We start from the raw sequence: 10,364 nt of genomic DNA on the forward strand, positions 1-10,364 counted from the left end.
GCTCCAGCTGGCTGATGCTCCTCATGACGGCGCACAGGGAGATGCGGGGCCGCGGGGAGGCCCCCAACACCCCCGGCACGGGCACGTCCTCAGGGGGCTGCGGGGACGGGGCCGTGCCGCCCTCGTCCCCTTGAGGCTGGGGCTCGGCCGCCCTGGGCTCCCACATGGTGCTGTGCCGGCTGACACACACCCGCCCGTCACCCCCTGACCGGGCCCCCTCCGCCGTGGAAAACGGGGGTGGGGGGGCCCACAGGCTCGGCCCACCCCGCGATGCAAACCCCGCCCACCCGGTGTGAAAGGGGCGTGGCTAAAAGGATGCTCCACCCACCATAGCCCACACCTTGGTAATGTGACCACGCCCCTTATTGCTGAAGGAGGCGGGGTCAGGGTGGACTCTCCATGCTAAGGGGCGGGGTTACAGGAGACCACGCCCTCTCACTGTTGAAGGGCACGTGGCAGTCCACGCCTTTCCTGTCTTAAATGGGCGTGGCCACAGGGGCCCTTCCTCATGGACAATGGGGTGTGGCCACACAAGACCCCGCCCACCCTGCCCAAAGGAGGCGTGGTCTTCCTCCTACCGAAGGGGGCGTGGCCTCATTAAACCATATTCTGTCCAAAGGGGGGCGTGGCCTAATCAGACCCCCGCCCATCCTCCATAGCTGAGCATAGGCTCACCAGCCCCCACCCTCCCGAAGGGGGCGTGGCCTCATAGATCCTCGCCCTCTCCTAGCCGAGGAGGGCGTGGTCTCCGCGTGCCCCACCCTTTATGTGGGCGTGGCTCACCTCGCCCCCACCCACCTGGCGCGCAGGATGCCCTGGTAGAAGTCGAGCTGGCGCATGAAGCCGGGGTTGGGCATGGCGCCGGGCCGGCAGTGCCGCACGTGCCGCAGCGCCCGCTCCAGGGACCACCCCAACTCCTTCATGGCGTACGCCAGCACCGTGGCTGCCGAGCGGCTCAGCCCCATGCGGCAGTGAACCAGCGCCCGGCCCCCGCTGGCCCTGCGGCGCGCACCCGCATGGCACTGAGTGCGTTGGGGGGACCCCGCTGTCCCCGGGCACACCATGGCCCTGGGGGCCCCATGGCATTGGGGTCCCCGGGTTCCATGGTTCCCATTCACCTGGTGCTCCCCACGTCCCCAGGGACCTTGTTCCCAATGGTTCCCATGTTCCCAGAGCTCCCCATGTCCCCAGGGACCTTGTTCCCAATGGTTCCCGTGTTCCCAGAGCTCCCCATGTCCCCAGGGACCTTGTTCCCAATGGTTCCCGTGTTCCCAGAGCTCCCCATGTCCCCAGGGACCTTGTTCCCAATGGTTCCCATGTTCCCCGAGCTCCCATTATTCCCAGGGACCTTGTTCCCAATGGTTCCCATGTTCCCAGTTCTCCCATTGTCCCAAGAGACCTTGTTCCCTGTAGTTTCCATGTTCCCAGTGCTTCCCATGTCCCCAGGGACCTTGTTCCCAATGGTTCCCTTGTCCCCAGGGACATTGTGCCCCATAGTCCCCATGTCCTCAGGTCTCCTCACATTCCCAGAGACCCAATACCCCAGATCACCCCATTTCCCAGTGCTCCCAGTGTCCGCAGTGCTTCCCATGCCTACCAGTACCTCAGTCACCAAGATGCCTCCCCAGATACCCCCATCCATGTTGTGTTCCCTTCATCCTGCCCCTGACTCCAACCCCTGTCCCTCCGTGCCCCCCACATCCTGTATCCCCCTGCATTGCCCCTGTGCCCCAGGGCTGCCCTGGCCCCACTGACCGGACACGGGAGAGGAAGAGGAAGGTGTCGTTCCAGTGGGGCAGGAGCTGGGCCGTCTCCTCATCGTACACCCGCACGTTCATGTAGGTGAACAGCGCCGGGAAGAAGTTGTCGATCTCCCGCGCCACGTTCAGGATGTGGGTGACCCTGGGGCGCCATGGACAGGGGCAGGGTTGGGGATCTGCCTGTGCTCCGTGGGGGGACCCACAGCACCCCACTGCAGTGCCATAGACCTGCGGCACCCACCCTGCCACGTGTCCCATGATGACCTCCCATCCATCCCAACAGGTGCCCTACAAAGACCCTTCGACCACCCCAATGTGTGTCCCTTGATGACCAGAGGGCCAACCCAATGGGTGCCCTACAAAGACTCCATAATCAAACCAATGGGTGCTCTACAAAGACTCCATAATCAAACCAATGGGTGCCCTACAAAGACCCCCATGATAAACCCAATGGGTGCCCTACAAAGACCCCCACGATAAACCCAATGGGTGCCCTACAAAGACCCCCATGATAAACCCAATGGGTGCCCTACAAAGACCCCCATGATAAACCCAATGGGTGCCCTACAAAGACCCCCATGATAAACCCAATGGGTGCCCTACAAAGACCCCCATGATAAACCCAATGGGTGCCCTACAAAGACCCCCATGATAAACCCAATGGGTGCCCTACAAAGACCCCCATGATAAACCCAATGGGTGCCCTACAAAGACCCCATGAGTAACCCAATGGGTGCCCTACAAAGACCCCCATGATAAACCCAATGGGTGCCCTACAAAGACCCCATGAGCAACCCAATGGGTGCCCTACAAAGACCCCCATGATAAACCCAATGGGTGCCCTACAAAGACCCCATGAGCAACCCAGTGGGTGCCCTACAAAGACCCCCATGATAAACCCAATGAGTGCCCTACAAAGACCCCATGAGCAACCCAATGGGTGCCCTGCAAAGACCCCATGAGCAACCCAATGGGTGCCCTACAAAGACCCCATGAGCAACCCAATGGTTGCCCTAAACAGACCATTCCTATCACAGTAAGTGCCTTACAAAGACACCTTCACTACTCCAATGGGTGCCTACAAAGACCCTTTGCCCACTCCAATGGGTGCCCCATGATGACCCCATGCCCATCCAAATGGATGCACTACAAAGACCCCATGTCCATCCCCATGGCTGTCCTTCAATGACCCCATATCCACCCATCAGCATCCCATGATAAGCCCATACCCACCTCACCCGATCACGCCATGATGACCCCATACCTGCACCACCGTAACACCCCAGATGACCCCATGCCACCCCCCCGAGCCCCCCCACCATCTCCCCATGCCCACCCCACCATTGTACCCCAGCTGACCCCACACTCACCGGTTCTGCTGCAGCTCCTCCAAGTTGGCCGCGTTCCACTCAGATCCCTGTGTGGCGGCAGTGGTGAGCCCTGGGGACAAGCCCTGCCCGCCCTTACCGCCGTGCCCAACCTTGCCCACCAGGTAGACGTGAGGGAAGACACGGGAGGGCCGGTCCATCTGCGCCAGCACCAGCAGCATCTCGTTGTCGATGAAGTCCTTGTGCTGGGCCAGGCTGTGCCCTGTGCGCCGCTCCAGCTCCTCCCGAACCTGAGGACCACCATGGGGTGCTGGATGCTCCTGCCCCTGCCTGTCCCTGCCTGCGGACCGGGCTCTTGGCCCCTGCCCGGGGTCACCCACCTCCTTGGAGGTGACGCTCTCCAGGTCGGCGCTGGCCATCACGTCCCGCAGCAGCGCCCGCACTGTCTGCTCCGACAGCTCCGCTGCCGCCGGCCTGGCATTGGTGTCACCACGTCACCCACCGATGGATGGCCATGGCGCTGCCCTAAGCAGGCCCTGCCTCGCCTCTGCACAAGCCCCGCCTCCTCATGACCATAAAAGGGCAAAAGCTCCACCCACTTCCGTTAAACCCCACCCCATTGGCCACGCCCTCATTTTAAGCCCATTCTCCTTATGACCATAAAAAGCGTGGAAGCTCCACCCACTTCCTTTAAACTATACCCCATTGGCTACACCGATCCCTAAGCACCGCCCTTAAACATTCATGTCCTGCCTCCTAATCACCATAAAAGACTGAAAGCTCCACCCACTTCCATTAAACCATACCCCATTGGCTACACCGTTCCCTAAGCCCCGCCCTTAAACATGCAAGTCCCACCTCCTAATCGCCATAAAAGACTGGAAGCTCCACCCACTTCCTTTAAACCATACCCCATTGGTTACACCGTTCCCTAAGCCCCGCCCTGAAACATGCAAGTCCCGCCTCTAATCACCATAAAAGACTGAAAGCTCCACCCACTTCCATTAAACCATACCCCATTGGCTACACCGTTCCCTAAGCCCCGCCCTTAAACATGCAAGTCCCACCTCCTAATCACCATAAAAGACTGAAAGCTCCACCCACTTCCATTAAACCAAACCCCATTGGCTACACCGCTCCCTAAGCCCCGCCCTTAAACATGCAAGTCCCACCTCCTAATCACCGTAAAAACCTGAAGGCTCCACCCACTTCCTTGAAGCCAAACCCCATTGGCTACACCGCTCCCTAAGCCCCGCCCTTAAACATGCAAGTCCCGCCTCCCAATCGCCATAAAACTGAAAGCTCCACCCTCTTCTTATAAGCCCCTCCCCAATGGCCAAACCCCGCCCCCTTCCTCAAGCCCCTCCCTCCTCCCCCCCCTTAGCCCCGCCTCCCTCCCCATGCGCATCGCTGATTGGCCCGCGGAGCCCGGGGGTGGGGGCGGAGCTTACGGGCTCGGCGGGGGTGACGCGGGGCGCACGGACTCCAGCCCGGCCATGGCGCTCCACTCGTTGATGCAGCTCTGCTCCGAGCCCAGCTCCGCCGCGTACCCGCGGGCCCAGCCCAGCGCCGCTCCGCCGGGGATGTGCCCCCCTCGGGACGCGTCCTCGCAGGCCCGGTGCAGCTCCTGCAGCACGGCCCTGCCACAGCGCCTCACACCGCACCCGCCCCGCACCGCGTGTGGGGGGCGCCCCGTGGGGCCTGAACCCTCCCCACACCCCAACCCGGTGCGGGCCCTGTGCCCGCTGCAGTGCGCACACCATCACCCCGTCACCGTGCTGGTACCCGTGTGCCGTGCCCGTATCCCCGCTGAACGCACTGGTACCTGCGTCCCCTGCACGCAGGGGTGCCCTTGTACCCCCCCAGTGCTCCTGGGGGTGAGCACATCCCCCTGAATATGGGGGCACCCACATCCCGTGCCCATAGGGATGATCTCATCCCCCTGAATATGGTGGTACCCACATCCCGTGCCCCTGGGGAGCCCCGTATCCTCTCTGATATGGTGGTACCCACATCCCACACCCATAGGTATGATCTCATCCCCCTGAATATGGTGGTACCCACATCCCGTGCCCCTGGGGAGGCCCGTATCCTCTCTGATATGGGGGCACCCACATCCCATGCCCATAGGGATGATCTCATCCCCCTGAATATGGTGGTACCCACATCCCGTGCCCCTGGGGAGGCCCGTATCCTCTCTGATATGGTGGCACCCACATCCCATGCCCATAGGGATGATCTCATCCCCCTGAATATGGTGGTACCCGCATCCCATGCCCATAGGGATGGTCCCATCCCCCTGAATATGGTGGTACCCACATCCCGTGCCCCTGGGGAGGCCCGTATCCTCTCTGATATGGGGGCACCCACATCCCATGCCCATAGGGATGATCTCATCCCCCTGAATATGGTGGCACCCACATCCCGTGCCCACAGGGATGGTCCCATCCCCCTGAATATGGTGGTACCCACATCCCGTGCCCCTGGGGAGCCCCGTATCCTCTCTGATATGGTGGTACCCACATCCCACACCCATAGGTATGATCTCATCCCCCTGAATATGGTGGTACCCATGTCCCGTGCCCCTGGGGAGGCCCGTATCCTCTCTGATATGGTGGCACCAACATCCCATGCCCATAGGGATGATCTCATCCCCCTGAATATGGTGGCACCCCCATCCCGTGCCCCTGGGGAGGCCCGTATCTTCTCTGATATGGTGGCACCCACATCCCATGCCCATAGGGATGATCTCATCCCCCTGAATATGGTGGTACCCACATCCCGTGCCCCTGGGGAGCCCCGTATCCTCTCTGATATGGTGGCACCAACATCCCATGCCCATAGGGATGATCTCATCCCCCTGAATATGGTGGTACCCCCATCCCGTGCCCCTGGGGAGGCCCGTATCCTCTCTGATATGGTGGTACCCACATCCCATGCCCATGGGAATGCCCACATCCCAGCTGAGCATTGTGGGATCCATCTCCAGTGCCCACAACCTTCCCGTGATCATGGTGGTGACCACATCCTCCATGCCCATGGTGGTACCCACGTCCCATGCCCATGCGGGTGCCCACCCTGAGCACGGTGGTGCCCACGTTCCATGCCCATGGCAGTGCCCACAGCAGTGCCCACAACCTCCCATGCCCATCCAGGGCTCACTCACCACATGGTCTGCACAGAGATGGGCTTGAAGATGCGGGTCTCTCCCCCCGACGTCACACTGAACCCTCTGAGCACCATGGGGAGACACAGGGAGGGGTATCGGGGGGGCACTCCAACCCCCTCCCAGCCCCTTATCCACCCTCCTAACGCCCCCCTTCCCCGGGCCCCCTCATTCCCCTTACCCATCGCCATCGAGGAAGACCTGGGTGTCGCTCCAGAGGGGCAGCACCATGCCCAGGGTGCAGCGGGAGGCCCTGGGGCGGGCAGAGGTGAGGGGGTGCAGCTGCCATCCCCCCCTCTGGCACCCCCCGAGCTCCCTGCTCACCCCTCATGGGCGAAGTCCACCCCCAGCAGCGCTGCCTCCCCCTCGGCCCCCTCCTCTTCGGGCCGCACCACCAGCAGGTACCGCACCCGCCGCGGCCGTGCCGACTCCAACCGCACCGCCTGCGAGGGACGGGGTCAGGGGGGCCTCCTGCACTGTGGGATCTGCCCCCAGGTGCCCACAGTGTCCCCAGCACGCTGCAGGGCAGGCTGGGCTGCAGCCGTCCCCTTCCAACCCGGTCTCCATCCTGGGCTCATCCCATGCTATTGTATCTCCATCCAGTTCTGTCCCATCTCCATCCATATCCCATGCCAGTCCCCATCCTGTCCCCATGCCCATCCCTTCTCCCCTTGTCCCATCCTGTCCCATCCCTATCACATCCCTGTCCCCATCCCAATCCTGTCCCATCACATGAAATCCCCATCCTGTCCTCATCTTTATCCCATCCCATCTCATCCCATCCTGTCCCATCCATATCCTATTCCCATTCCAATCCTGTCCCCATCCCAATCCTGTCCCATCACATGACATCCCCATCCTGTCCTCACCTTTATCCAACCCCATCTCATCCCATCCTGTCCCATCCATATCCCATTCCCACTCCCTTACTACCTCCCCCGTCCTCATCCCCATTCTGTTCCATCCCCATATGTCCCCATTCCAATCCCATCCTGGCCCATGCCATTCCCATCCTATCCCCACACACATCTCATGCCACCTCATGCCATCCTGTCCCATTCATATCCCATTTAAATCCCCATTGTATCCCCATCCTTGTCCCCATCCCCATTCTGTCCCATCCCCATCCTGTCACCATCCTCATCCCATCCCATCCCATCCCATCCCATCCCATCCCATCCATGTCCCATTCCCCTTCTCATCCTGCCCCCATTCCCATTCTGTTCATCCCAGTCCTGCCCTTTCCCATGTCATCCCTGTCCCCATTGCATCCCACCCCATCCATATCCAATTCCCATCCCCATTCTATCCTCATCCTTCTTCCCATCTCCATCCTGTCCCCATCCCCATCCAATCCATATCCCATTCCCCTCCTCATCCTGGCCTCACCACCATTCTGTCCATTCCAATCCGGCCCTGTCCCATGCCATCCCTATCCCCATTGCATCCCATCCATATCCAATTCCCATCCCCATTCTATCCTCATCCTTCTTCCCATCTCCATCCTGTCCCCATCCCCATCCAATCCATATCCCATTCCCCTCCTCATCCTGGCCTCACCACCATTCTGTCCATTCCAATCCGGCCCTGTCCCATGCCATCCCTATCCCCATTGCATCCCATCCACATCCAGTTCCCATCCCATTCTACCCTCATCATTGTCCCCATCCTATCCCATCCCACTCACAGCCCATCCCCATCCCTATCCCATTCCTGTTCCCGTCCCACCAGCCGGATGGCGTCCTGTGCCCGCAGCAGCTGCATCATGAGCTGGAGGTGCTGCTCCTGCTGCCCCGGGGCCTGGCCGGGGGGCTCGGCCGGGGGGGGCTCAGCCGGGGGGGGCTCCTCGGCGGGCAGCAGCAGAGCGGCCCCTTTGACCATGACAAAGCTCTGCCTGGGGGGCAGAGGCTCCGCAGTGGGACCCACAGCATGGCCCTCATGGATGGGGGCCCCCCAAAACACTCCCCCAAAGGGGAGAGAGCTGGGGCACCATAGGAGAGGGATGCTCCTGTGTCCCTGTATCCCATGGCCCTCACGGATGGGGGCCCCCCCAAAACACTCCCCCAAAGGGGAGAGAGCTGGGGCACCATAGGAGAGGGATGCTCCTGTGTCCCTGTATCCCATGGCCCTCACGGATGGGGGCCCCCCCAAACACTCCCCCAAGGGGGAGAGAGCTGGGGCACCATAGGAGAGGGATGCTCCTATCTGTGTCCCTGTATCCCATGGCCCTCATGGATGGGGGCCCCCCAAAACACTCCCCCAAAGGGGAGAGAGCTGGGGCACCATAGGAGAGGGATGCTCCTATCTGTGTCCCTGTATCCCATGGCCCTCATGGATGGGGGCCCCCCAAAACACTCCCCCAAAGGGGAGAGAGCTGGGGCACCATGGGGGGGGGGGGAATGCTCCTATCTGTGTCCCTGTATCCCATGGCCCTCATGGATGGGGGCCCCCCAAAACACTCCCCCAAAGGGGAGAGAGCTGGGGCACCATGGGGGGGGGGGGAATGCTCCTATCTGTGTCCCTGTATCCCATGGCCCTCATGGATGGGGGGCCCCCAAAACACTCCCCCAAAGGGGAGAGAGCTGAGGCATCATGGGGGGGGGGGGAATGCTCCTATCTGTGTCCCTGTATCCCATGGCCCTCATGGATGGGGGCCCCCAAAACACTCCCCCAAAGGGGAGAGAGCTGAGGCATCATGGGGGGGGGGGGAATGCTCCTATCTGTGTCCCTGTATCCCATGGCCCTCATGGATGGGGGCCCCCCAAAACACTCCCCCAAAGGGGAGAGAGCTGGGGCACCACTGGGGGGGATGCTCCTATCTGTGTCCCTGTATCCCATAGCTCCCATCCCTGGGGACATCCCCTTCTCACCGCCGCTGCAGTTGGCCACGTCTGGGTGCATCTTCCTCCTGCAAAGTAATGGGGGGGGGGGGGGTGGCAGTGTCCCCATAGGGGAGTGTGACCCCGGGGGCACAGACCATGCTTGGGGGGCTCAGCACCCCCCCGTCCCCCAGCACATCCCACTGGGGACCAGTGACCCCCTGCAACCCCCAACCAGCAGCATGGGGGGCATTGGCTGGGCCCCATTAGGGAGCATGGGAGCCCTGGGGGGGTCCCATTAGGGAGGCAGATCCCTGGGGATCAGCTCTGGGACGGCAGGGGGGGGGGGGGCTGTCCTTGTGCTCCCCCCTGTTTGCGTGCTGTAGGGGTGACTCAATCAGGCCCAATGGGAACTGGTGGAACGGGGAGGACGGGAGCACCGGGAAGCTCCTGGGAGCACTGGGGACTGTGGGAGCCGCTGGAGACCCCCCCCCCCCCGCTCCATACTCCCTTAATTACAGAGCAGTCCCCACCGGGAGCAGAGGAACCCCCCCATGTGCTGGGAATCACCCCCGGTAACGTCCCACCGGGATCAACCCGTCCCGGGAGGCACCGGAGCGGACTTAAATCCTTCCCCCCCTCCTGTTCCAAACCGTGTTGGGAGCACCCGGGACAGCCCGAACCCCCCCCCCCCCCCTTCCGCCCCGCGCTGGCACCGGATCCGGCCCCGTCCCGCACTCACCGCGGAGCCCCCGGCGGACCCCGCCGCCCGCCGCACCGTGACCAGCGCCATGCCCCGCCGCACCAGGAAGCGCCGTGCAGCCGCCGCCGCTGCCCCGCCCGGACGGGAACGGGAACGGGAACGGGCACGGGCACGGCCCCGGGCACAGCGCGGCCTGAAGAGGGATTTGCCCCCCTTAGCATCACCCCCAGCGCCGGTACCACCGGACTGGCATCGGTACCACCCTCATGGTACCCCCTGCATCATCACCCCCCAGAGCCGGTACCACCGGACCGGGAACCCACAAACACCCCCCCCGCTCCCTGGGACCCCGCAGGATTCACCCTCCGGAACATAGGGTCTGGGACCCCAGTACCTGGGACCCCCTTCCCAGAGCCCCTCACCCTGGCATTGTGGCTCTACTGGTTGTGCCCCCCTGCGTGCCAGCACACCCTGACCCCCTCCTTCAACCCTATGCCAAGGAGCCCTCCTCAATCCCACCCCGGAATGGGACACCCCATCCCACCCCAAACCGGACCCCTGTTACCTTGGGACCCCCCCACCCAAGCC

At 62.5% G+C, this 10,364-nt stretch overlaps 1 protein-coding gene across 1 annotated transcript; it reads right to left on the bottom strand.

Annotated features, from left to right (window-relative positions):
• Window positions 1–4: 4 nt before the first annotated feature.
• LOC130598795 (protein phosphatase Slingshot homolog 3-like) lies at window positions 5–9,934 on the bottom strand (the record flags this gene model as incomplete). The annotated part of the gene is made up of 12 exons (XM_057408591.1): window positions 9,816–9,934; window positions 9,125–9,162; window positions 7,983–8,148; window positions 6,579–6,697; window positions 6,436–6,507; window positions 6,255–6,320; window positions 3,469–3,562; window positions 3,250–3,378; window positions 3,131–3,177; window positions 1,756–1,902; window positions 799–999; window positions 5–179 (listed from the first exon to the last, which is right to left on the bottom strand). Coding segments are annotated over exons 1-12 (1,305 nt in total), but the record flags the coding sequence as incomplete, so codon positions are not given.
• Between the last annotated feature and the right edge of the window lie 430 nt (window positions 9,935–10,364).

Source organism: Pezoporus wallicus, unplaced genomic scaffold (genome assembly GCF_028554395.1).
Source record: "Pezoporus wallicus isolate ANWC-B61680 ecotype Strahan unplaced genomic scaffold, APGP_CSIRO_Pwel_v1 contig_12649, whole genome shotgun sequence".
Taxonomy (NCBI): domain Eukaryota; kingdom Metazoa; phylum Chordata; class Aves; order Psittaciformes; family Psittacidae; genus Pezoporus; species Pezoporus wallicus.